The 26,171-nt window shown below is 41.9% G+C and overlaps 2 protein-coding genes and 1 non-coding gene across 6 annotated transcripts in view; 2 read left to right on the top strand and 1 right to left on the bottom strand.

Annotated features, from left to right (window-relative positions):
* Positions 1-12,931, top strand: part of CKAP5 (cytoskeleton associated protein 5) — a 52,857-nt gene extending 39,926 nt beyond the window's left edge. For 2 of the 4 annotated variants that reach the window (XM_063331939.1, XM_063331940.1), the window contains exons 31-45: positions 364-499; positions 1,317-1,510; positions 3,246-3,418; positions 3,631-3,654; positions 4,569-4,742; positions 5,190-5,310; positions 6,003-6,182; positions 6,646-6,833; positions 7,231-7,306; positions 8,105-8,293; positions 8,374-8,511; positions 9,039-9,122; positions 9,216-9,375; positions 10,825-10,979; positions 12,201-12,931. In XM_063331939.1, coding sequence (XP_063188009.1) covers positions 364-499; positions 1,317-1,510; positions 3,246-3,418; positions 3,631-3,654; positions 4,569-4,742; positions 5,190-5,310; positions 6,003-6,182; positions 6,646-6,833; positions 7,231-7,306; positions 8,105-8,293; positions 8,374-8,511; positions 9,039-9,122; positions 9,216-9,375; positions 10,825-10,979; positions 12,201-12,455 — 2,247 coding nt within the window. In that variant the 3' untranslated portion in view covers positions 12,456-12,931. The remainder of the gene's footprint in view (positions 1-363; positions 500-1,316; positions 1,511-3,245; positions 3,419-3,630; positions 3,655-4,568; positions 4,743-5,189; positions 5,311-6,002; positions 6,183-6,645; positions 6,834-7,230; positions 7,307-8,104; positions 8,294-8,373; positions 8,512-9,038; positions 9,123-9,215; positions 9,376-10,824; positions 10,980-12,200) is intronic. The other 2 variants (XM_063331941.1, XM_063331942.1) reach the window with 2 other exon arrangements.
* Positions 5,356-5,466, top strand: LOC134515729 (small nucleolar RNA SNORD67). Its single transcript, XR_010071096.1, has one exon. It is a non-coding gene; the product is annotated as a small nucleolar RNA SNORD67 (small nucleolar RNA).
* A 3,047-nt stretch (positions 12,932-15,978) lies between the features above and the next one.
* On the bottom strand, positions 15,979-25,912 carry F2 (coagulation factor II, thrombin). The gene is made up of 14 exons (XM_063331943.1): positions 25,757-25,912; positions 24,652-24,815; positions 23,629-23,653; positions 23,370-23,420; positions 22,824-22,929; positions 22,614-22,744; positions 20,650-20,946; positions 20,163-20,276; positions 19,801-19,927; positions 19,160-19,327; positions 18,663-18,836; positions 18,341-18,519; positions 16,691-16,761; positions 15,979-16,274 (listed from the first exon to the last, which is right to left on the bottom strand). Exons 1-14 carry the CDS (start codon positions 25,833-25,835, stop codon positions 16,131-16,133), a joined length of 1,830 nt encoding a protein of 609 aa, XP_063188013.1. The 5' UTR covers positions 25,836-25,912; the 3' UTR covers positions 15,979-16,130.
* Between the last annotated feature and the right edge of the window lie 259 nt (positions 25,913-26,171).

Genomic DNA, 26,171 nt, shown 5'->3' with positions numbered 1-26,171 from the left:
GGAGAAATATTTTTAATCAAAATGGTTGTCAAGCATTTGGAATAAGCTGCCCAGTGAAGTGGTGGAGTCACCATCCCTGGAGGTACTTAAAAGACAGGTAGACATGGCGCTTAGGGACATGGTTTAGTGGTGGACTTGGTAGTGTTAGGTTAATGGTTGGACTCAATGATCTTAAAGGCCTTTTCCGACCTAAATGATTCTATGATTCTGTATTGCATATTTGCCTTCAAAAGCCATTTACCAAAGAGGATTTTTGCATTGAGAATAATTCTGCCTTTTCTGACTTTATTTAGAGTAATCGACAGTATCATGAGACTGTTTAAAATATTCTGTATTTTGTCTCCTCTTTGACTTTTCCACTAGGTAGGAGAACCGAAAGATGTTATCCGCAAGGATGTACGTGCCATTCTGAACAGAATGTGTCTCATCTATCCAGCCAGCAAGATGTTCACTTTCATCATGGAGGGGACAAAATCCAAAAACTCAAAACAGCGTGCAGGTGGGAAATGTCATGATAAACTGGGCAATTGCAAAGTACTTGAAATTGCTTTGTTTTGCATCTTGAAAACCACAGCATAAAAACACTTGGTGGAATGTGAGGTTTGCTTATGTATAGCATTTTATGCAAATGTTTGTAAGTGTTTAGAGGATCGGATTTTAAAGTAGTATTATCTTGCTTTTTATTTTTGGTGTCTCTGTACCCTCCAAAGATGAGCAATCTGTTAAATTACTCTTGGCATTAGGATTATGAGTCTCCCTTGAGTAGGCTTGTTGTCTTAGTGACACAGTAATGGGGAGAACAGTGGCAATACTATTGTCCAAATGACGAAGGGAATCAGTTAATCTGATCAAGACTTTGGAAAAAAAATGTCTCTACAATGTACATCTGTCTCAACTTTATTATAGAAATTATTTGTGGTGTGGTGTTTGTAGTTCAAACAACTTCCTAGTCACCTTGAGAATATCTCATCTTGATATAACAAGAAAATTAAAATATATATGTAATATAGCATTGAAAGCTTATGACTGTCTAAACTACCTAGATGTGAAGTTAACTGTAACATTGCTTGTATATGGTAGTAGGAAATATCTGAAGGGATGACTGACAGCTTTTAAATGCCAGCTGTGTGAAGTAGTCTGAACCTTTAGTTTACTATTCATCCCATAAATCACCCGGAGTATATCTATCACCACCGTTGTGATTGACACTTGTCTACAGTGAATGTTCAAGTTGTGCAAGCAACGCAGAAACTGGGAGGGCTCTGTTCCCAGCAGCTTTAAACTTGAATGTGCATGTGTCATTTTTCTTCCTTTAGAATGCCTGGAAGAGCTTGGATGTCTGGTTGAATCGTATGGTATGAATGTATGCCAGCCAACTCCAGGGAAAGCCTTAAAAGAAATGGCAACTCATATTGGTGATAGGGACAACACTGTACGCAATGCTGCACTGAACACCATTGTGACTGTCTATAATGTTCATGGCGACCAAGTGTTCAAGCTGATTGGAAACGTGAGTGTAACTGGAAATAAGCTTTTTTCAAACTTTTTTTTAAATCCTTATGCTTTTGTAGGGGATTAGCACTGTTTTGCTTATGATTGGTCATGGTACGTCTTGCTCTTGGTGTCAAGAGCATTTTGTAATGTTGAAAATAACTTGCTAAACTACAATAACTTTTAGATCCTCTAAAAGTTAGTTGGTTAATTCCTGATTGTGGGTTATATAACCTGGCTGTTCATAAATGAAAAACTAAATTGGAAAAAATGAGCAAAATGCTGACTTCTATGGGAATTAAATTGTTTATAAAGAGCAACTTGAATTATAGTGAACGGTATAGGTAACACTTGTGATTTGTAATGATATTTAGGTAGCTTGCTTGACTGAAAAAAGGCTAGTTGTTGGGGCTCCATCAAGTACTCTCAGCTTTTGGGGTTTTTTTATGCCCATCTTCAACTGCTTTGCAGTTGTAATCTGGTAAATTCAGTTTGCTTGCTTTATCTGACTGCACTCCAGTGCTTAAGGTCTGCGTCAGTACTGCGTTGATTTGTATTGCTGCTGTTTTGTTCTCTGGAAATCATACTTAGCTGTGTCACCTTAAGTGCAGTAAAAGTTAAAGGTGACAAAACTCAGATTCCAGTCTCCAGCATTGGAAAGCTACTTCACTGTGCTGTCTAGAATTACTGTGCATAAAAGATTAAGTGTACTGAAGTCTAACCTGAATCAAGAGCTGTTAGACCATTTTCTCCTCTTCTGTTCTCTGAATTTGTGGTCTTGGTAATGTTTCTAGCAGCACTTAAACTGATTGGAATATGATAGATATGTTAATGCCTGTACTAATTTTTCGTGTTGTGTTATATGCCGTAGTGCATACAAGCTATGGGAGGCATATTTTATGGACTACAATGAGCAGGGAAGCAAGGCTGCCTTTTTTTCTTTCCAACTTCCTGAAATGTTGAAGTTTAATTCTTATTGAGATGGTTACCACAGAAAATGGGAGTCACGTTGATGTTGCATTTTCGTTAACACTTTAGACTCCCACCTCAACTATTGTTCAGAGTGCAATCTGCCGCCTCCTCAGTGTTGCACAGTCCATTAGCTTTTGTTTGGATTTTCAAGATTAAGAAAAGAACTGTAACACCTGAACTATTCAGCCCCTTCTAACTGTGGCTTTCTGAACTTAGTATGGTCTATCTAGTCCCAAAATGTATGGCTTTTCAGGAAGGTTTCCAAATCATTGGGATGTTGGGGAGTACTTCCCACAGAATTGTCACGGCTGCTATTTTTGAAATGTAGTTATTGGTAACTTTCAGTCCTGTGGGTAAGCAGATGAATATGATTCTTCTCACTGCATGAGTTGGAGTGTTCAGTTGGCTTACTTTGTGTTCAGGTTGAATTATGGGTCAACTGGACCCTGGCTTCTGTGGCAGGGTCCATAGTGTTAAAGCATTGCCTGGGCTCCTAATAGGGGATATAGAAAGACTTGTTTCTTGGAAATTATGCGGACTAGAAATAACCGTATTCAGTACTACATCTTGTCAATATGGGTTAATTAGTTCCTGAAGTGGCATCTGGCAGTCCAGAGCGGCCCGGTTAGATTGCTGCTAGATGGTAGTATTGACAGTTCCTATCCTTGGTACTAGAGAACTTCAGTCTGCAGTAATAGTAATAAGTGGTATACCTCCTGTGGGTGACCAAGATTGCTAAAATCCATGCAACTCAATTTGAGTGAAAGTGTTGTGTGTTACAGCTTTCTGAGAAAGACATGAGCATGCTGGAGGAAAGAATAAAACGGTCAGCCAAGAGACCGTCTGCTGCTCCAGTGAGGCAGGCAGAGGAGAAACCTCAGCGTACTCAAAACATCAGTGCTAATGCTAGCATGCTGCGGAAGGGACCAGCTGAGGACATGTCCTCCAAACTCAAGTATGTAATGATACATTGCGGTCTGAAACCTGCATAGTTCATGTGCTAATATCATGTGTGGCGATGTTATTTTAGTTCTATCATCATCTTTGCATGTTGTGAAAATTGGCCAAATAATGTAAAACAAAATGTCTGAAACTTTTTTTGTCTTGTCTGTCTTGAAATCTTTCTAAATGGTCTTGTGCCTTTTTTCACTGCTTCTCCATGGACAGAATTATGTATCGCACTTATAGGATGTAAGTACTGCCCACTAACTCCTTGGTAGCAAGGCTCTTGTATCTTTCAATTTCTATCCTAGTCATCCCTTCCTGAGGGTGACAGGCTTATTATGGTCAATTCTAGGTTATATACAGGTTATATTACAGACCTAAGGAAAAGAAAGACACCAAAAATACGGGGTTCTGCCAAGGTGACTATAGATCAGACTGCAGGCAGACATGGCGCTTCCACTTTAGGCAGCTGTTAAAAATATCGTGAGAAATTCCTATGTGTTACGTTAAACGTAGTGTTGATTGGACCCTGTTTTTAACTTGTTAGGGCACAGAACTGGATGAGGATGTGTGAGTTGTGGAGCCTGGGGCAACAGTACCAGAAACAAAAAGCTCAGAAACAGTATTCCTTGCTACCTGCTCATTATCTTGGAATAAAAGTCCCTGTTGAGAACTATGTATTAGAACATTTCTAAAAGCTAATATACAACACAAGTCGTATAAGATGCTGGGAGTCCTAAGTTCAGATGAGCTTGCAAGGTTGCTATGTACATATGGGTCCTAGCTATCATTTAAAAAAAAAAAAAAGCCACTCATAAACTTTTAATGCTTTATTCCATTAATGCTACTTTAAACTGTGCTAGACATCTCTCAAAATGAACCAGTCCATACCTATCACAGATGCAGGGGGGTCTCATGGTGGGTTATAAGAGAAACTAGGAAAGCAAGTAACTAGCAGCTGCTGTTCTGGCCTATAAAAGCTTGTTTTACTAATGCCTGGGGGAAAGGCAAAGGGGGCTATTAGGGGGCTTGAATAAAATCAGAAATTCAAAATCTATGCTATTCTATTATGAGAGCTTTAGGGCTACCAGTGGATGCTAGTGCTAGTACTCTTGCCTCCTGTATATACATAATAAACACCTCTCTTCTGGTTTCTATAGCCAAAATCGCAACATGGGCAGTCACTCTGAGAGCACGCATACAGTTCCACGGGAATTTCAGCTGGATCTTGATGAAATTGAAAATGACAATGGTACTGTCAGATGTGAGATGCCAGCACTTGTACAGCACAAACTAGATGACATCTTTGAGCCAGTTTTGATTCCTGAGCCCAAGTGAGTCTAGTTCTAACTCCTAAGTGAAACCAGTAGGGCTATTTAAAAACTGATTTGGGAATCTGAATTGAATTGAATTGCTAGTTTCTACATTCAGACTTGTTTACACAAGAAGGTAGTGTCACCTAATTTCAAGAGAGATTTCAAAGCGACAGCCTGTTGTACTGTTCTGTAATCTGGAGGGCAGTTATTTCTAATGAAAAACCTGAGTTCTGCTTATGTGTTTTTTTAATAGTAAAAGTATCTTGAATTTGTAAATGCATCATCAGTGTCTTTACAAGTAGTGCAATAGATATGTTAAAAGGAATGATTCCTTCTTTGAGTATCCTCTGTGAAGAATGAAAGCCTTTCCCTTGTCTCTAAAGCGTCGTTGAAATATAGCAGTTCAGTGTAAACTACAGCTATCTCTCCAAAGAGTAACGAATCCTGTTTTCTTCAACTGTTTAGAATCCGTGCTGTGTCCCCACACTTTGATGACATGCACAGTAGCATAGCTTCTACTATCAACTTTGTCATTTCCCAAGTAGCCAGTGGTGATATAAATACAAGCATCAAGGCTCTGGCACAGGTAAGAGAATTAAGGTAGCAACTGACAACACTACACTAAACTGTCTGCGAGGGTGATGAGTTGCACTGTGGTGGAGCAATCATGTCAGGTGACATGGGCTCTGCTCAGAATCTCCCTGATGACAAAACTAAGTGCACAGGGGCCATCTGACTCGCTTTAACAATAGAAATTCCACTTGGGTGATGTAGGATAGACTCTTAACACAGAAGCACTAAGAAAAAAAATAAAAGAATCTCTTTGTTTTTTGTCTACTATCTGTGCTACAAGTTTGATAAAGCCAGTTAAGCCAGTGAGAATTAACTTTTAAATGTAAACTGTTTCAGAGATCCACAGCAAAAGATTTATCTTCCCTCATAGCTTTTACATGTTTTTGGTGTGGATTTAACTACTTAAAAGTATTTTATCCAGAATATTTCATAAAGCTATTAATTCCAGAGTCCATAATGCAGCATTTCATATTTTCATTTGTGTACAGGATAGGATTGCAGCTCTGAAAGATCAATTAGTTGTATTTGGATTAGGAATAGCAGTCTGTGGCTAGTGATTTCAGGTTAAAGCGTAGAATACAAGTGCCTTGGCAAATGGATTGGTCAGGGCAAGACCTTTTTTATAGAAAAGTTTTAAAATTGTAGTTATTTTGCACTGTTTGCATTATGTTGAATTTACTTGAGTGTTTTGTTTTTAAATCTTAGATTGATGAGGTCCTCAGACAGGAATGCAAAGTAGAAGTTATGTCTGGACACATTGACCAATTCCTAATAGCTACCTTCATGCAGCTTCGGCTAATCTACAATACGCACATGGCAGATGAGAAGCTAGACAAAGATGAGATAGTGAAACTTTACAGCTGTATTATTGGGAGCATGATCACGGTAAGGCTTTGACCTGAAAGTTAAGGTGAAGACCAAATAATTTCTGTGCGGAAGTTGAAGGAGAATGGAATGTCTGTCCGTACATGACCTGTATCTAGGTTAGCTTACTATTGAGTCTCACTTATGAAGGTTTCATGCTAATTGTTTGCTTGCAAATGTACTTTTTGAGGGAGTGGGGAACAAGAAACTGGGGAACAGAAAAAGATCTATTTGTTGTTTTCTACAGAATATAGCCACTCTAACACTTTTATTAAGCTCTGTTTTAATATTCCTTGCCTTTTGAGCACTTGATTGGTGGCCTAAGTATTTTCAGAAGACACAGTAGAAATAACTTTCTTCCTAGTTGCATTTTTATTTTGTTGGGGTGGGGATGTCAAATGGTTTGACAGTGTAGTCTAGGGAAATCCCTATATTAAAGCACTATGTGAAGGGGGAAACTTATAATATTGTCTTCAATTTGTAGCTATTTCAGATAGAGAGTCTTGCTCGAGAGGCTTCCACTGGTGTGCTGAAGGACCTAATGCATGGTCTTATTACATTACTGCTGGATTCTCGGGTTGAAGACCTTGAGGAGGGTGTGCAGGTCATCCGATCAGTGAACCTCTTGGTACTGAAAGTTCTGGAGAAGTCTGACCAAACCAACATCTTGAGGTATGTAATGAAAATTGCGCAATCACTGCTTCTCTTCACCCATTCCTGTGTATTACTTGAGTGGCTAAGATTGCTTCTTAGTTATTCCGTAAGCAAGGAACGATGTCTGTAGGATCATTCAGCTGGCTAATGAAAAATTGTTACTGATCATCAGTGGTGATCAGAATTTGACTGCACAATCTGTGCAGCTGGAGGCAGGCTAAAAGAACCAGCGTAGTAAGATTCTATATGCTTTGTAGTTCAGCAGACTGCCTCTTAAACTCTTGTAAATATACTAGAACGAAAGAGCTATGACATAAACTGCTGGACTAACCCCAGTCTCTGGTGTGGGGAGTTAACCTTTTTTTGTGTGTGTAGCACTTTGTGTGTGTAACTATTATAAACTTATTTCTTCTAGTGCTCTGCTTGTTTTGCTCCAAGACAGTCTGCTAGCAACAGCCAGCTCTCCTAAGTTTTCAGAACTTGTCATGAAGGTGAGCCTGTAGTAGAGGTTTTCAACTTATTTGATTTATCTGAATCAACTTAGCTGAAAGAACAGATATATGAAAAAAAAAAAGGTGATCATAACTTAATATGTTTCTTATAACTCTTATAAAATTATAATCTTATAATTAGATGTTACATATAGTGACTTCATGTTTGCCAGGAGGGAGCTTAACACCTGCTAATAGTTTACAGAAGCTTGTGTGTACTAATACAAATGCCATACAGACGTGTGCAGTCACCTGCTGGGCTTATTTGCTTAGGCACAGCGCTGTACAATAGATCGAATCAGTCCCAGGCTGGAACTGGCTTGTATTTTGTCATCTCTGAGGATAGGAAGAGTGAATATGCAAATGTCTGTGTTTAAAGCATGGATGTAATCTTTTTGTATAATACAACACTGTTTTGTAACTGGTTAGATTTAACCTCATTAAGAACACCTAAGTTGTCTCTAAATCACAAGACCTTGGGCTGTGTGTGGGTGTACATAGCATATATGCATTATCTGCTGAAACTTCTTCACACAAAGGATTCAGTCTCCTGTTGTTGGTAGAGAAGTCAGCACTACTTTTATGCATCAGCTCTAAAGAAGGACCTGGATACAGTACAGCTAGTTACAAAGAGAAAATGCGTACCAGTGCAAATATAACTTGAACAGACAAACATGGTGTGTGTCTGTATGTGGTAACAGAGTAAATGGCTCAATGATAGTTTTGTGTAATCTCTCCTTATATAATCAAATGCTCATTCTCTGAGTTGTCTTGCTTTAAGTCAGCCTCTCATTCCAGTGTCTGTGGAGAATGGTGCGGCTTCTTCCAGAAACCATTAATACCATCAATCTGGATCGGATTCTACTGGATATCCACATTTTCTTGAAGGTCTTTCCCAAAGAGAAGCTGAAGCAATGTAAGAGTGAGTTTCCTATAAGGACACTGAAGACTCTGCTTCACACCCTGTGCAAGCTGAAAGGGCCCAAGGTTAGAGCAGTCACTAGTCATGTACTTTTAAAGTGGGTGTTCATGCAATCCCTAAACTTTTCTGGTTTTTCTCCTTTTAGATCTTGGATCATTTAACAATGATAGACAACAAAAATGAGTCTGAGCTGGAGTCTTACCTGTGTAGAGTAATTAAACACTCCATGGACCAGACTGGAAGCAAAGCTGATAAGGATACAGAAAAAGGGGCTTCTCGCATAGTAAGCAATGTAAATGTGTTGGTAGGGAGAAGGAATGTAAGGCAATTTATTTAAGAAACAAGTTTAACTTTGTGACTGTGGAATATGAAGTAGTAATTGCCTTTCCAACATGCAGCTAGTGTTGGAAATACTCTTCCGGTTTCACTTTTATTTATGGCTGTTTTGGGAGCTTGGAGTGTGTTTCTGTTATTACCTGAATATTCCCATATCCCAGGATGAAGTGCTCTCCAGGACATTCAAGTGTGCAGCGTAGGTTTTATGCTGCCTGCTACTGCATTTGATCTATTACAAGTTAACCATACCCAAACCGGGTTTTAAACGCTGGCTTCTCATCACAGCTTGATGATGTCCTTACTCTCATTCTGTGTAAACAAGTGGCTGTGTAAAACCCTAATTGCTTCAAGATTTTCTTCATCTTGGAAGCTCTATGCAGCTAGAAGGTCCGAGGGGAGGACTCTGCATTTGTCTAACTTCCTTCATTTTTATTCACTTTGTTTTAGAAGTCTCTCTTTATTTATTTTTTTTAGGAGGAAAAGGCTTCGAAGGCCAAAGTCAACGACATCTTGGCAGAAATATTTAAGAAGATTGGCTCCAAGGAGAACACTAAGGAGGTAGGTGCTTCCTTCCTGCAAGGAAGAGAGCATGATACGTGAGAATGGTGTATGCAGCAGTTCTAGTAATGCGCAGGAACTCTTTCTTCCCAGGGTCTGGCAGAGCTGTATGAATACAAAAAGAAATATTCTGATGCAGACATTGAGCCCTTCCTGAAAAACTCCTCTCAGTTCTTCCAGAGCTATGTGGAAAAAGGCCTCCGGCTGATAGAAACAGAACGGGAGGGGAAAGGAAGCATTGCTGGTTCTACAGGTACACCTTATAGCAAAGCTGATTGATTTATGAGAAGCAGCGATATAAGGAGAGCAGTTGTATATCCTTTGGTAGAAACTAATATTTGCAGATGTTTATGGATTTCCAAATTGAGTTACATATTTTCTTGGCACTTGTGTCGCGTTGTGAGGCACCATTTGCAGGGCCTGTGCGTATGTTCTTTACAAAAAAGGTGTTATAACCATTGTGACACTAAATGTAGAAAACATCTGAAAGGCTTGGTAAACAAGTGGTTCTAATTCGTATCTTGTAGGGTGAACATTAGCCTATGCTTCATGTCTCTGGTACAAATAATTGTTTCTGCAAAGTATACAGCTGGTTTATAACAGCAGCAGCTGTCAGGTTTTTGTTTTACCTTTTGGTTACTAAAATGGTACAGGAGTTCTTGATAGAGTATTATTTACTGAGGAATTGAAACGTTTGTTTTAAATAACTTGATCTGTTTCTATAGCAGACTTTGTGATAAATCACAATTTCCAGCAAGCTTTTTTAATGGAATAAATTACTGTAAAACAGTTAGTCATTTCAGGGAGGGGATGTGACTAGGTAGGGCAGAAAATTCTACCTTTCATCCTAGAAGTCCGTACAACCAAGAAACGTTAGTTCAACAGCTAGAGATTTCAAAACAGAATTTATGTGCCCCAATTCCGTCCTTTTTTTTTTTTTCCTCCCTAACTTTAATAGCTTGATGTAATAAAGGATATTGTTTCATCTTGCAACTGTGCTTTATTTGGACTAAAGTATAAACACTTAACCTTAATTCCTCTTTTATCTCTTTTAAGTGCCCTCGCAATAAACTAGTGAAAACAAATCCCTGAGTACACTAAGTCTTAGAACTTGCCATTCATTTCAGAATGGGAAGAGTTTTTTCATAATGTAAAACTCTTTCCCAGTCTTTTGGTAGAGAAGCTTTAAAAACCTTGCTTCACGCCTTCCAGCAATCACAATTTCAGATTGAATTGGACTGAAGGAAGAGGTAAAGTGGGGTTAAAATCAGTGGTGAGGTCTGCCCAGCAGTAGTACTGAACTTAGAAAAAGGCAGAAGACCCCAAATATTTCCTATCCTTCCAATTGCTGAGTTCTCTCTATTGGGCATCGTGATTATTGCTGATGCACATCAGCATCTTCCTCTCCCTCCCGCAGTCGTCTTTAGCTGTCAGCCTCAGCACTACTTCTGGAGCTGCTCTACTGCCACTTCTTAAATGTCTTAATTTCTTTTCTAGGTTTTCAATTGTCGCTCTTGCAAAGAAATTACAGGACTGATATGCCTATACTAGAAAATGCAAATAGCTTGTTAGTTTATAGGTTGGTTGATGCTTCATCCATTGCATCTTATTTCAAGTAACTGACTAGGCTTACACTCTTTGAATGTTTTTAATCGTTTGTTTGTTTGTTTTTCACTCTTCGCCCCTTCCTCTCATCCTCCAGGAATTTCTCCTCAGATGGAAGGAACGTGTGTTCCTGCTTCTACCCCCACTGTGTCTTCGTCTATAGGAAACACAAATGGGGAGGAAGTGGGGCCTTCAGTTTACTTGGAAAGATTAAAAATTCTCAGGCAGCGTTGTGGCCTTGACAATGCAAAGGTATTGTACTTAACAACACTTGTAAATCCCATGGGGATGCATTTCTTTTGTTCTCTTTTTAAGAATTCACATGATTGGTTCTTTAATGCTAAAAGCAGATTCCAATCAGAGTTGATGATCTTTCATTATCCTGCATGTCCTAGTTATTCACTGCATGTTACCACGCCTGGTATAAATGGCTTTAAACTCACTACTTGGCTAAGTTGGCTTACGTTTCAGTCCGCTTTGTTTGCAGCACTGTTGTACATGCAGGTTGTTTCTACAGCCCTGTAGTTTCCTATCTTCCTTTGCCGTGTAGTTGAGTCTCAGAAAGGTTCAAATAACTTAAGTACTGTTCTCTAAAGTTTAACATATATTGACCTCTGTTTGAGTTGAGTGATGTGGAAATTCTAGATCTTTCTGCTCTGAAACAACCATAAGAGCTGAATGAAGACTTGGAATGAAGTTGTATATATTTTGGGTGTATGGATACTGAGGCATAGAAATGCTGAATGCGCTTAGTATTGGAAACCTGCGGGCCAAAATTTCTAACAGTGGTGACCTATGTGTTAGGAATCTAGTGCAGATTACTGAAGTTTGCACTACTCAGCCACATGAGAAGTGACGTTCACTTGGAATTAGTCATCCAGGCACATCACTCTATTAACTTTTAATATGAATTTACATATCAGCTCACAGCTCTGAAGAGGGGAAATGTTTCCTAGATGGCAGTAACAGGATAATTAATGCAGATGGAAGTATCACATTGGTAAAAGAACAATGAATTGATATTGCAAGTCTTGAGCAAGGTGGATCTTGCCAATCAATCCAAGTTTCCTAATTCCTCCAGAAAACTCATTGGCTATTGATGCTGTCCATAGTCATGGACTTTCCTCTTGTGGTGTTAGAATTCAGGCTGTTCAAGACTGCAGCAGGCCATCTCAGTAAAACACTCTTCTGCTGTGAATTTTTGATCTTTAAAGACTGTAGTCCCTTTGTAGTTCCTTTCAAGCTAAACATGAACTACTTAAATGATAGGAATGGAGCACTGTAGTTAACTTTGCATGGTTCTAACTTTGGCATCAGACTTTATCGCTCCAGATCACTTGTGTTGTATTGCTTCTTCCCTTTCCTCTGCTTTTAGTGTTTCTTGTGAAGATGAAAAGCCATTGATTATGGTCTGCATTTCTTATATGGTTTTTGCCACTATCTGTCTTAACACTGCACTTTCCTCCACCGTAGCAGGAAGACAGACCACCTCTGACGTCTCTGCTCTCTAAACCAGCAGTCCCTACAGTTGCATCCTCTACAGATATGCTTCACAGTAAGCTCTCCCAGCTCCGTGAGTCACGGGAGCAGTACCAACATCTGGACCTGGACTCCAATCAGACTCATTCCTCTGGCATTGGAACTACTCTGGCTTCACCCTCTTCTGCAGCAGCTAATATTGATGACTTGAAAAAAAGATTGGAGAGAATAAAAAGCAGTCGCAAATAGAGATGCAAGAGAGACAGCATCACTGCTTGGGCTGTCTTCAGCTTTAGTTTACTAAACTAGAAGTCTTCATAGTTAAATGGCCTCATTTAGGCCTAATGTATACAAACTGGTTTATGTATAATACAGTGGATTTTGGGGGGTTGAGTCATTGTGGCACAAGTATTTGTACATACTCTGCTTCTCAGTGAGCATCTCTTTGACAATAGAAGGCTGTCTGTGTATTAGTTTTAGTGTACAGACCTGTAAACAACCATCCTCTTGCTCTGACTAGTTTCTCATAACTTGTTTTTTTTATTTGTAAAATTGTCTTTAAGATCTTTTCCTAGTTCTTAACTCTTAGAAGATCTTTAGTGACTTCACTTTTAATTTTGTGAATTCTTCTCCATGTAATCCTTGAACTGTTGATTCTGTATGGACACATGGCATGAAGTAACTAATTTAAGTGTCTTTTGTAAATAAAGTTTGCATTAACTATACCAGCCTCTGTAGGGACAGCAGTGACTGCTGGTTAGAGAAGTCACTCTCTATTTCTGAATGTTAGTGACTGGGCGTCTATAAACAGAACTAAGCTGTTCTTGACGTGAACCTTGGGGTTTGGCTATATTTTAAGGAAGATGAGTGCATATATACTATCTGTGGGTGCAGTCCTGAGACTTCGCACTCGTACTTCTATGAGCAGTGGTGCATTTCTCATATAGCTGCTTTTTTTGTTTTGGAATATGTTTCCATAACTTGAGAGTAAGTTGAGATTTAGTTTGCTGAAATGCTTGTTTTAAATTATCTAGTCCTTGTGATGCCTCTGCCCAGATTAAGCGTAGTCCCATCTGTGTACAAATGCTTTCTTTGAAGGAGCCTGCTGCTGTTGATACAGAATAGATTAGCAGTGATGTACAGTCAGTGGACTCATTTATCTTGAACTCATTTGGTTAAGCAGTCTTCCTCATGCAGTTTTCAAGTGCAGGTGGACCTCACCACCACATTCTTTTTGCTCTTAAACATCTGATGTCAGCAAACTCTACTGTTTTGTGTAACTAAGATGCCTGGTAGAGCTAGTCTGAGAAAGCTGTAGCCACTGCTTTTTTTTGTAAGAGTGTCTTTTGATTAGCCTTTTTCAGAAGGCACAAGTATGAAGATGAAGACATTTACTGTGTGGCCTTTCTAGCCCTCTTATCTCTACAGAGGTGATGTGTTTTCACCTTACTACTGCACTTCCATGTGAGAGCTGGTTGTGAAGCATAAATTGCACATCTGTTCCATAGCTAGAACAGAGTTATCGAAGAGTTGGACAGGCAGGCTTAAAATAGCACACTTCTGCTCTAGATTTTAATCTGTTCCACGTAACTGCTGCTTTCGTTGTTTGCTCTGTGGACCAGCAGTCTCTGCATTAGGGCTGTTACTGAAACTGTCTTGCCTGATTACAGTAAAAATGTGGCTTTACATTAGTACCTGTACAACAAATCTCTGCCAGAGCTTCCACAAATGGCTGAAATCTTCCCTTTACAGGACCCCGGGGCTGGGGTTGCAGTTGACATAATGCTGCTTGGCGCTTATGGTGAGTTTGTACACTGTGACAGCAGGTGACTTGCGAGCGTTCTCCATCCTGTGTTAATTGACATGATGCGATTCATTGCTCCACCACCTCGATTTAGTAGTCGCTATCTCTCCTAACCTGAACCAGGCATGCACTTTCTTGTGGAACAGAGCTGTATGACAGGTGGAGGTTTCGCCCTTATTGGTAAGTGCTGAGGTTTTGCGCACTTAAACTGGGGCTGTTTGTGAATGGTTTGTGTTGGCTGGCACTAGAGTTACTGCCACTACCTCTCAATTACTAGCTGCTTTTTGAAACTTACTGACATTTACATTAATCCATATGTTCCTTTACCATGTCCAGCAGGTGTTCTGAAAAGCTATTTGTTAATTAGCTCAGGATGTTAAAACAATGCCTGCAAACCTGCATACAACTATTTTAAATTTGAAGCTGAATTGGAAGTGAAGTACAGGAATAATTGAGTAACAGAAGATGTAGCTGCTTACTATGAATGGGTTTTTGCCCTATGTCTCTGTAGTGTTTGGTTGGACTCGTTATCCTGGGAGTTCTGAACTAAAACTTGTGCACATAAATTAATAAAGCCTAATCTTTAGCCCAGACAATATTTAAATAACATTAAACTGAATTTTAAAAATGATTCCTCTGTATTGTTTGTAACAAGTCAGTATTAACAGTGACTTACTCCAGAAACTGTATGGTCCTCGTTCCCCTCTTAGAGATGTAATTTCTCACAGATTATTAGATAGCAGTGAAAGGGTGAGGCTAAAAATTAAAACAGAAGGGCTAAATATTTTTCGCTGTTTGATGCGTGTGGTTATCAATGACTAAACAGTTGTGGAACCTGAGCTTCTGAGGTTTCTTTCTTCAAATGTCTTTGAGACATTGTTTCTATGCTTTCTTTGGGCAATCAAATTGGGCTGTCTTTAAGTTGGCTTCCAAATGAGCCACCTTCAAGGAGGTGGCCAGACAGTAATTGATCATAACTTTGTTTGTATCCAGCTAATTTCAAATAGTTACCTCTACTGTCACTTTCTCAACATGGTCACTCTGCTTCTTAATACTTCATATGAAGCACAACAAAACGTCTCTGTTGCCTGTTTCTGTGACTTGATGGCACTGTGAATGAGGAGTTTAGGAATCTGGTGTCATAGGGAGCAAGAACAGTTTCCAAATCTCATGATTACTTTAAGAGAAAATTGGGCTGAACAAATTGGCTAGTCAAGAATGTGTGTTTACTGCTGTACCTGCGTCCTTGTTGGTCCACAAATTGCTGCTAAAGAGGAGGTCATAAAAGAACTGAAGCTTCTTTTGGTAGTGATCCCTAAGTAGGTTTTATAAGACAACCAAACAGGTGTAGTTCAGGATGCTTCCATTGGAGGCCCTTTAACAATGACTGTGCATGAATTGCTTCCTTCTGAATCTTGCTGTGCAGGACCCAGCAGTATGTACTATTTAGAAAGTTACTGCCATGCAGTAATGGAAGTGCTACTTAATGTATTCAAGCCCATATTCCTCTGTAGGGTGAATTGCATACAGCTGGCATCTGTAACTTCTTACAATGCTAACCTTGTAAACAGTGGTGCTGGTATTTGTCTGCTATGGTAGCTGAGAACAGCGTCTGTCCTATCAAAAGAGGTTATAGTTGCTTTACTTTTGACATTGGTGTTTTGTGGAATGCCAGTTACTGTAAGGTGATTATCTCCAGTACATTTTTGGCTCAATTTCTGGAACAGAAAATGAGTTGATTTGAAGGGAGGAAATGGACAGTGCCTGAGGGCACATTTGTGCTTACTGTGACTGACTTAAGGCCATCATCTGAGATCTAAAATCTGTTGATTATAGCTGATAGAAAGGAGGAAAATTTGTTTGAAGCAGGTAATTAGTAAAACTAGTGCCATTCTGTTGTTACTCCTGGCTACTGTGATGGCTTAGATTCAAGTGCAACTAAACTCAGCATGCACAAAAGGAAGAAGATGGGTTTGAGAACTTTTATTTTCAAGGGAGAACACTTTCCTTTTGTCAAGTTGTAAGGATATAACTGTTATACTTCAGGATCTGCTTTGCTTATGTTCTTAAGACGTGGAGCATTGTAGCAAAAAGGAGAGCAAGCAATGTAAACACTTCCTCTATTGCCCATGTTTTTCGATGGTTTTTCGCATCCACTTTTTCAGGCGGAATACATGGGTATAAAATCCATATTTGCCATCTCGGTCGCAGCCTTCTCCCCATGAAACTATTCCCACTTGATACCAACGGTTGTCATCTGGGTTCTAAAGCAAAGAAAAATGGGATTGGCACAAAGAGCAAGAGACTTTCAGATCTAAGCTTTGTATGCACCCCGGCCTGTTTAGTGATGGATACTGCTTTGGAATTTAGACAGGCATCTACTGGCATATCTTGTTGGGGTAATTTTGTCTCTGCGCTTAAACCATAAAGTGAGAATTGGCCATCATTCAAGTATTCTGCAGATGATCTTTGTATGTGCTGAGCACTCAGTACAGAAATGGGGCTGGATGACTGCAGGATTCATCTCAGTTGCTCAGTTTGGGCATGAGATGGGTTTACTTCAGCCACTCAGCTCTCTTCAGTCTCCATTTCTGCAGCTGTTTTTAAGACTACTATGAAAGTTCAGCATAGCACAAACCTAGCTCCATATGGTTTATGCGCTTGAACGTGTTGAACATACCTTCATTACAAAAGGTCCCCCACTGTCCCCTTCACAAGCATCTCCTCTCTTTGAGTCTTCTGGACTGTAACCTATAGACAAGAACAAAGTCAGACATTTGACTGTAGAGGGAGTGGCTGGTGTTGGCCATGTTTTCCTTGAAGTATTGCTGCGTAAACTTTTGGAGAGCCATGAGATTGCTTACAGCTTCTGCCAACTATTTGGCTTTAAATTTAGAGAACTGTTTTGTATTTTATATTATATGTAAAACAGCTAACTCTGCTTCTGTCTTTGCAATGTTCTTGAATCCACCGTGTTCTTCCACCCTCTGTGCTCTCATTCCTGTTTTCTTTCATCAGAATTGCTGTTAGTGTCAGCTGCCACTGTGTTCACAGCTGTAGCTTGAGCTTCCATGCCTTTCTGTTCTCTTAGAAACTTCTCTGTGTGTAATATTCCATCTACCCTGTTCTTGCATTCTATTTACTATAGAGACATATTGCTGTCCTCACTTTCACCTTCCTGTCATTCTGCAGGCTCTGCTCTTTCCGTCCCGCGATTGACAGACTGTCTTCCTACAGTCTCACTACGAAGAAGAAAGCAATTTCACTTTAATTCCTGATGAATAGACAGTATCTTCCCATCCTCCCATCACCCGTGTCTCCCCTTTTCTGCTATATGTCTGCATCTCAGCTATTTTTCAAGACGGTGTCTTGAAAAAGAAACCATAAGAACACTGTGGTGTCAGTATAGTCATGTAATTGGCTTCCATCCTAACTCAAGCAATCGTATACATAATTAGATGCCAGCAGCACAAACTCAGTCAAAAATCCTTGGGAGATTTGCTTGTAGGAACTGATAAAGTCTGCACAAATTAGGAATACAGCAGAAAGTATTAAACTGGTACATAAATTCATAGTCTCTTTGTATCCTGAATTCTGTGTTTACTTCTCTTTCAGAAGAGATTTTGGAAGGTATAGCAAGGATTATCAGAAGTACAGAATGCCTTCTATATTAGGAAAGATTAAATAAGTGCTTCTCAGCTTGGAAGAGAAATGACAGAGCTGTAAAGGGTCCATAAACCAACATATGACATGCAGAAGGAATATTTTTTTTTTTAAGCTATGAGTATAGATTTGTACTTCTTCAAATTTTTTAGACAGGAAATTTAACAGAACATAAGGAATTAACGTTTTTCACCCATACCTAACTGATCCGTAGAGCCTGTTGCCTCAGAAGTTGTAGGCATAAGTATGACTAGGCTCCAAAAGGTCAAGACAAGCTAGTAGAGAAGAAGGGGTTGTTTGTCTACTGAGTAGGATAACTGGTGTGCAGCCTTTAATTTAGGAAGTCACTGAACTGTTCCACATACTGGTGAAAAGATAATTTTATGTATGTTCAGTTCTCATACAGCTGTTGCTGATGCCTAGCAGAGTGGTGCCGTTAGGCTAGTTAGCCTGACACAGCATAGTGTTACAAACTTGATTCATAGCTTTAAGTTCTCCAGCCTTCATGTTTTCTGAGAGATGGAAAAGTTCTTATTGTAGGAAAATTATTCTTTATGGAGGGCATTTGCAAATTTATCAGAAAGTAACCTTTCTGCTGAGACCCACTAGGAGCTCAGGGCCCTTGTCTTCTGTGGCAAGTTGGCTGTGTGTCTCCAGTACTACTTACCTGCACAGAACATGTTGTCAGTGACTTTAATTTTGGTGGACGCCTTGCAGATGTCCTGGTCTACAATTGGCACGTTGAGCTGTTGCAGAACTGTGGGGAGGTTGCTTGGGCTAGTGGCCCATGTTTCTTTCAAGTTTCCCCAACCAGTTACCCGCCCTTTGAAACCTGCCAGCATCAGCCTGTGGAAGGAAGCATGAGTATAATCAAATGGATTGTAACAGCTTTCTCCTGCCTAAAGTACCCTAAATAAGGTGTCTTTTTGAAGGCCCAAAGGAAGCTTTTGTTAGCCTGTATTTTTAGGACTGTGGGACAGTCTCCTCACCTCTGCACAACCTCTTTGGTAGGCAGGCAGACAGGATGGATGTAGTCACTGAAGATGACAGGTCTCTTCAAGTGCATGAGTGCAATGTCTCGGTCCATGTTCTCTTTCCAGTTGTACTTGGGATGGATGATAATTTTATCCAACAGAGCAATCTTCTCTTTATTCTTTTCATATCTGAAATAATCATGAAGGAAAGAACTCGCTGTACAGTAGCAACTGAGTTCTGGCATTCACGATGCTCTCAGGTGCTTTGTACCCTCTGAGACAATACTGTCTTTACACTGGGGCACTCCTTTAGACTTTCCAAACTTCTGCCCTCCCTTTCACTTTAGGATCGGTAAGAGCAGCAACTGACAGCCCCATTAGATCCTATTATTGAGAGGCATGTGACATTGGCTATGTATGTTTCCTTGGAGACTGGATGATAGCCCAATCTCAGTGTATTTCATTACTCCAACAGCAAAGCTATTTCACTGTCACTTCATCCAGGCTCTTACTTTGCCCTTATGTGCTTGCCAATCCGCACCAAGATGTCACTTGTAGTTAAGTTCTTGTCCCAGGGTGGATAATAAAGACAATGAGCAGCAGTCAAGACCCATCTGTCACTGATGAGGCTGGCACCACACAGCAGCTCTTGAGGACTCTTTTTGTAGAGCATCACCTGCCTGAAAGACAAGGAGGGAGGAAGACAGCAGGACTAAAGATGGTTGGCTGAATGTGTCTTGGTGTCATGCAGAAAGAGCAGAATTTGCAGTAAGAAGAACGTTGTACTATACAAAGACAACTGCACAGGTGGCTAGCAAAAGTCTTCCCTGGGCATGTATGTTCTATGTAGTAGGTCATTTACCCTATTTCCTTCACCTGGAGTGGTTTCTCATCCTCTCTGCTCCAGCAAAGCCGGAACGAGGGCGAGACAGAGACTCTTGCTTTCCCAGACAGTTTTGTACTTGGTGGAGGAGGAGAGTTTCTTTCCAGCTTTTAGTGCTGCCCTGTCAACCACTTGGGAGAAGCTTTGATTGAAAGCCATGATGCCTGTGTGCTGCCTGACACGGGGTTAGCCCTTTTACTTCCCCCTTCTTGAACTGAGGAGAAGGGAGGCACGATTCCCCATGAAGGACTATACAAATGAAATGCTTACCAGGGAGAGCTGCCCACTTCTGCATCATCCCCATGCACAACTCTGCCTCCCATGTAGGACTCCAGCAGCTCCTTCTCACTTTTGTCTGTTACCTTTTTCTTCTCAAATAAAGGACGAGTGCCGCAGTCTGAAAAAATAGGCAAAATGTCTGCAGTCAGCATGCTAAGCTGGAAGAGCCTAGGAAGGAAGTGCTTACTAGCTCCATGATCATAACGGGAGATTGACTTCTGAGGGTCCTTCAAGGAATTTAAATTTTGACATCATTTGGCAAGCTGGTGTTTCTGAGGAGTAGTGAGTGCCTTGTGGGAAGAAGCTGCAGCCGTTCTACAAAGTGCGATGCTGTATCTAGAGTTGTTGCTCACCTGCTTCGCCTGAACCAAAAGTTTTGTCATCAAAGAAGGTTTTGAACTCTTGAGGAAGGGTAGTACGTCCTGATATTCCCTCCACCCTTTCATTCTCATCCTCTAGCGAGCTGTCTGAGGGAGACAGAAAGACAAATGTGGTAAAAGGCCTAGCTGTAATTTCCATAATTATCAGCAACGTGGATGTTGCTTTCCATATGCAGTGGGTCTGATGAAGGAATGATGTTTTAAAACCACTGTTCTTTTTAATGCTCCTTGTCCATCATTGTGAGTTTTCAGGGAGAACACCTGAGAGATGTCACAGCTCTATATGTGTATGGCAGGTTAGTACGTGTGCTATTTGGACAAACAGGACTACCACACACATGGCGTGCATGCTTCCTTGTCTATGCCTCCCAGGCCAAGCCCTTCACCCTAGTCACATGTACTGGTTTGGTTTGCCACTGCCTCACAAGTGTGCCTACCCAAACCAATGCAGGCTTCTCACCGCAGTAGTGCAGATCACAATATTCAAAGTTGGGTGGTTCATCTGTGACACACCAGACACCCTCATCATCTCCGTCAGGATTCCGACAGTAATTCTCCAGCAGCTTCACCTCTGGGTCAATGTGTTTTCCATGGAGCACCTCTTTTGCTTTCTCAGAGTTCCATGGCAGGCACTTGGCTCCAGACACAGTGACTGAGAGGGTCCCAGTGTAAAGCATGCCTTTTTCTTCTTCACAAGGCTCCACTGGGGCTGGTGGTATGGCCCGTGGAGTAAATTCAACTGTTGTCCGTCCTTCACCTGGAAAAACAGAAAGCTGTGACTTAAGCCAAAGCCATAGCTTTGCACTCAAAAGTGCTGTTAGCAAATAGTCTTGGAGCCCCTTTACTAAAGCCCAGAGTTCCATGGGGCACCCTATTATGTTTGGGAGCTCCCACCATGCTCCCATGCATTTGGTGGCCCTCTACAATATTGCAGTGTCAGAGGTGGTTGTTTACAGGAGATGAGGTGAGGCTGGCACTACTCATCACACTTCTCTTGACCACTTGGATGTGAGGGACAGTATTGTGTTCCTTTCTGGGGTATCATCTCAAGGGCTGGGTAGGTACCTCGAGCATCATAATGCTGCTGTGTTAGAGCCTCCAATGCCTTTCTCTAAAATGCGTTAGTGACCGTATTTGGGGGAGCCTTTTATCATGATATGCTACTAAAATAGCAAATTTAACTTTTGCCAATGTTTCTATATCTGATGATAAGAGAAAAAAAATTCCTGCCAGGATCTCCACACTTTTTCTTGCAAGTGTCTTAATTGCCGCAAGCTTTAAGCAGCATTTCCTGAGTGAGTGGGCACTAGATAATCTGTTCTGTGGCAGTTGTTTGGCCTCGAGCTGCTGCCTTCTTGTGCACTGGGGAAACCCCTGTGGGAAGAGGGAGAGACCCCCTGTTTGACTACTTACCCTGGGGCCAAACAGCCACTGAGCAAGTAGTGTTCCCTTTAATCGGGTGAGGCTGCTTCTGTGTGAGACTGACTCAGGTCAATGTCATTGCAAAGGACCTGTGCACAAAACCAAGGCTTTTCTAGTCCTGCCTTGTCTATGCATGTGTAAGTGTAACAGTAGGCTGCTGTAGGTCAGGAACCAGCTGGTGAACAGAGATGGTACGGCAGAGCAATACCGATCTCTCCGGTTTGCCATATTGCAGACCAAGACAACATTAATATTTTTGAAAGCTTGAGAACACCCCTTTATCAAAATAGTGGCTGACCCCTCTGACTTTCATTTGTAAGAGTCATTGTCTCTAGTCTCTGCTTTTGGAAGAGAAACTTCTGCTGTGAAAAGGTTCTCTGCTTTCTACCAGTTCTTCTGGACAAGCTCCAGGGGATACAGCTCTGTGTTATGGAGAAGTGGGAAGGTATAAGTGCAGGGGGATGGTTCTCCATCCTGTCAAGCGCAATGATGAGAGGAGGGCATCTTCTCTTTTTTTGAGATTGTGGGTATTAAACTGCACCCTTCCATATGAATGAACATTAAGGCAGCGTTCAAGCACAAGTTGTAGTGGTTTTGTCCTAAGGGTGGGAATTCAGACAAAAAAACCCACTATGACTCATTGCTGTCACAAATTAAAGGCACCTGAGTCAGTATTTTGGGGTGCTCCTGGCTGGTGCAACTGTAGATTGTAGATTCTAGGGGACTGCTGATACCGGATTAATACGGATCTAGATTAGCATAGTCTAGAGAAAACAGTACATCAGAGGAATTTAGCCAAGGCAGATGTATAGGCAACTCAACGACTTTTCCTCCTCAGCTCCTTTACCCTTTAAGAGATGGCTCCTCTGCTCCAACTGGCTTCTGTGCGTGTCAGGTCCCTCCCTCCTAACCCTCTCCCCTTCCTTGACACATTTAGTATCAGTCTCAGTGCAGCGTTCCCTGCCAGTGAAGGGCTTGCTGGGGTGTAGCGCTGAGGCATACCACACACTGGGATGGGGCACGCCTCCCGTTCCACCGTTGGGTCACGGGTGTAGCACCATGGGCCTTCTGGGTTGTTGTCTGGGTTCCTGCAGTAGTTCTCCACAAGGTTGGGATAAATGGTGGCATTAAATCTGTGAGAAAAAGCTGGTTAGGCTAGGAAGGAAGGACACGCTGGAAAACCCTTTAGGGCTATGCGGGAGATGAACTTACTTAGGTATATGGGGATATTTGCTTGTCCACACTTGACATTCAATCCCTGATTTCGTGTAGCTAATTGGTCCCCGATAGTTCTGGCCCATCCCAAAAGAGCAGTTACCTGTCAAAATCCCAATATGGTGTAAGCCAGGGCCTGGGGAAATGGATGTTGCATTTTTCAAGGTCAGAGGTACCATCCCACTGCTCCCTTTAACTTTTGCTGCATGTGTGAGCCTGCACAAGCGCAGGCATTCTCTTCACGGGGTTGGAAGAGCACACAGCTTAAGCTGAGGAAGCTTGCCCTGAGGCTCTCTGCTTTCTTTGGCTGCAGGTCCAGCGCTTCCGAGAGGCTGGGCTCAGGGGACACCAGACTGTCACAAGAAGGATATCTACGCCATGGTTAGTAGGAAAATAAAGAAGAAAGGAATTTCAAGCTATTTTTCTTTCTAATCAGATGGCTTCATCAACTTTAGATTATTTTCTTTCCTTACAAACTCTGCAGGAAGCAAGTTCTTGGTACTCACTATATCTGGGAGATAGAGGTCAGCATGAATTTCTTACCTTCTAAACAATCATCCAGAACTGTCCTGGAGTTTCTTGGGCCCTGACATACTAGCAAAATAAGAAGAAAGAAACACGTTATATGAAAGGAATCCAAATAAGCATCATAGTTTGAACCAGTTTATCATCTATGGACAAAATACAAGTGCTTTGTCCTGGAAAGTGAGGTCTTGTAAGAGGGTAGGGAGCCATCTGTCTATGATGGGACAGTGCCTCTTAAGGGATAGCAGAACACCTGCAGGACTTGGAAGCAACTTACCTTGATATTTTGACCAAAATGCCTCCTGTTAAAAAAAAAAATAAAAAAAATTACATATTTAAAAGTAGAGACAAAGAACATCAGACCTTCCTTATCTGCTGCAATTCAACCCAGTAGGAGAATGCCCCATTACAACAGATGGAACAAACTAACCTATCTCTGTTGATATCAATTACTATGGAGTCCAACAAAGCAAAAAGTCTGATATAAAACCACATTCCCACTTATCACACTCAGGAATCAAGAGAGTACTGTTGTTTCTAAAATGACCAAAGATGCTTACAACCTTCATCAAGAGGAAGCAGAGCCTGTGCTGCAGTGCAGAAGTCCAAGGAGTTGAACCTAGAACTTTTAAGGCCACAGATCATACGTAGGTATTGCTCAGCGATTTGGATCTACATCTCTGCTGCGCAGGCTGGCTGTGATGGCTTTAGAAATACTCCGCAGAGGTGGCATCTTGCTGGCTTAGACTCCTAACTGCTTATCCCTTTACTGTTGTGTTCTCGGGTGTGGAATTCAGTGTGGATACTGACCGTGGGACTAGGATCAAATCCCAAAAGGATGCAGAACAAATTTAGCTGAGTGAGTCAGGAAGCCAGAAAAAGGGATAGACTGTGCAAAAGCTCAAAGGAGCTCGAGGCACCTGCCCGCAGTGTTTGGTTACTAAGCCAACTCTTCTCTGAGCATCTGGGACTGTGGCAGTTCAAATGTGTGCAGCACCATGCTGAACTAGTGGCAGATACAATTCAGGACTGATGGGAATACTCTCTCTCCTTTTCAATTCATGCTTAAAATAGAGAGGCAGGGAAAAGAACCTAAGGTTTGAGCTGCATTCCCTGGAGTGGCTCCAGGAGGGATCCCTAAGAAAGCCTGAGCTCTCCCTGGGGCACGTGCGCATCAGCCTCATCTTTGGTTCGCAAAATTGAGTCCTACAAGCCCAGCCCCTGGCTGCGTGTGCAGCCTGCTGGTCTTTCACTACAGGGGTTGGCTGAGGGAATGTTTCCTGGGAGCACCTGTACGCACCGTCTGATCAGTGGATTCAAGGGCTTCAAAAGCCTCCTCGTAATTGCATATCTCCTCCAGGCACTCTCGCTCCAGGTTTCCCTTAAGCATCTCTTCCAGAAATCCCTTGTTGGCACGTCGTGGGCGCTTGAGCAGTGACAGGGCCTGCCCCTTTTCCAGGAAAACTACCGAGTCAGAATACTGCCAGTCAAAGGGGTGCTCGCAGTGGGAGGGCCCCTTTGTCTCCCCTTGCAGTTTCCAAAAATCACACACAGCTGATGTGATGATCCCCCAGCCCAGCCTCCCCCAGTGCACCATACAGAGAGGTGAAGCCCTGTCAGGCCTACACCCAATGAGCAGAGCAGGCTCTGTAATTCGTCCATCAGGGCTCACATCACTTAGGCAACAGAAGGGACAGGAATCCTCTGCCATCCTCGGCAAAGCTGCTCTGCTCATTTGCAATTAGGTAGAGGCTTGTTTGCTTGGAGCCTGCCACTGCTCCCTGCCAGCCACTGTATTTCTGTCTTGCCAACCTCAGACCACCACAATAGGCACAACTTGGTTCCATCTTCATGTTCAGAGACCCTGATTTGAGACCTGTAGACAGGTCTTCCCCCACACAGCAGTGGGTCAGAGAGGGTGTAACCTCATATTAAGAAAAGATAGATGAATTAGAGACTCTGATAAGAGAAAAGGAGCAGTGAGCAGGAAGGCACCATACTGCTTATGACCTAAAATTTAGACAGGGGACAGCTGGGGAGGCAACAGAGAATCGCAGCCTCCCAGGTCAACTGAGGAACTGTAGCCCAAAAAGGCCCACAGTTGTGTTACACATGGTCCTGGACTGAACCACCTTCCCCTTCCCCACCATTTCCCAGGTGACCCACAAAACCCACTGAGCTGTTGTCACCAGCTGCTGGATGTTGCTGCATCCTCCTGTGCAAGAAAGCCCTGTGTTCACTCCACTCTCAGCGCCCTTTCACTCCCAACCTCAAGCTTTTAGAAGCTCCTCCTGCCTTACTGAGAAAACCTGCCAGTGGCTTTACCCCTGGAAAGAAATAACCCCGTCTTTCTTCCTCCTGTCGCCCACTGATACCGTCCTTCTCCGTGTGCCATTGGGTCTTACCTCCGGCATGGCTCAGTGTGAGATGCAGAAGGCTGAAAAAGAGCAGGCCCCTCAGTACGCTGGTTTTGTTGTGCGCCATGCTGTACAGCCCTGGCTGCAGGGAAATGCAAAGGGAGCAGAATAAGTGGAGTCACAGCCCCGCTGGGTTAATATTGAACCAGAATGAAGAAACAGGACTCCAGAGGTCGTGGTGTGTCAGGGACAGTGGGACTGAGGCTCCTCTTATCCCTCCTCTCTTGGCATCTCTCCCTCCCCTCAGGGCATCTTCATTTTCTTATTTGCTGGAAGCCAAGCAAAATGTCTCTGGATCCCCATGGGACTAAAATTAGCATCCCATTTCATAACAGGGGAGATGGTATGAGGAGCGAGAGGACAAGCTTTTCACAGAGCACAGGGAGAACTCAGGCTGGCAGAG

This window comes from Chroicocephalus ridibundus, chromosome 4 (assembly GCF_963924245.1).
Source record: "Chroicocephalus ridibundus chromosome 4, bChrRid1.1, whole genome shotgun sequence".
In the NCBI taxonomy this organism is placed as follows: domain Eukaryota; kingdom Metazoa; phylum Chordata; class Aves; order Charadriiformes; family Laridae; genus Chroicocephalus; species Chroicocephalus ridibundus.
The sequence above is the reverse complement of the archived record's forward strand: the minus strand, read 5'-3'. Positions and strand labels throughout refer to the sequence as shown.

What these genes read in the sequence shown, in the direction of transcription:
- F2 (XM_063331943.1), bottom strand. Translation starts at nt 25,835, where the DNA reads ATGGCGCACAACAAAACCAGCGTACTGAGGGGCCTGCTCTTTTTCAGC. An exon ending in TTGAATCCACTGATCAGACG is followed by an intron (nt 23,654 to 24,651) that starts GTGCGTACAGGT and finishes TTTTTTTAACAG; the next exon opens with GAGGCATTTTGGTCAAAATA. An exon ending in ACCAAAGAGGTTGTGCAGAG is followed by an intron (nt 18,520 to 18,662) that starts GTGAGGAGACTG and finishes TTCCTTCCACAG; the next exon opens with GCTGATGCTGGCAGGTTTCA.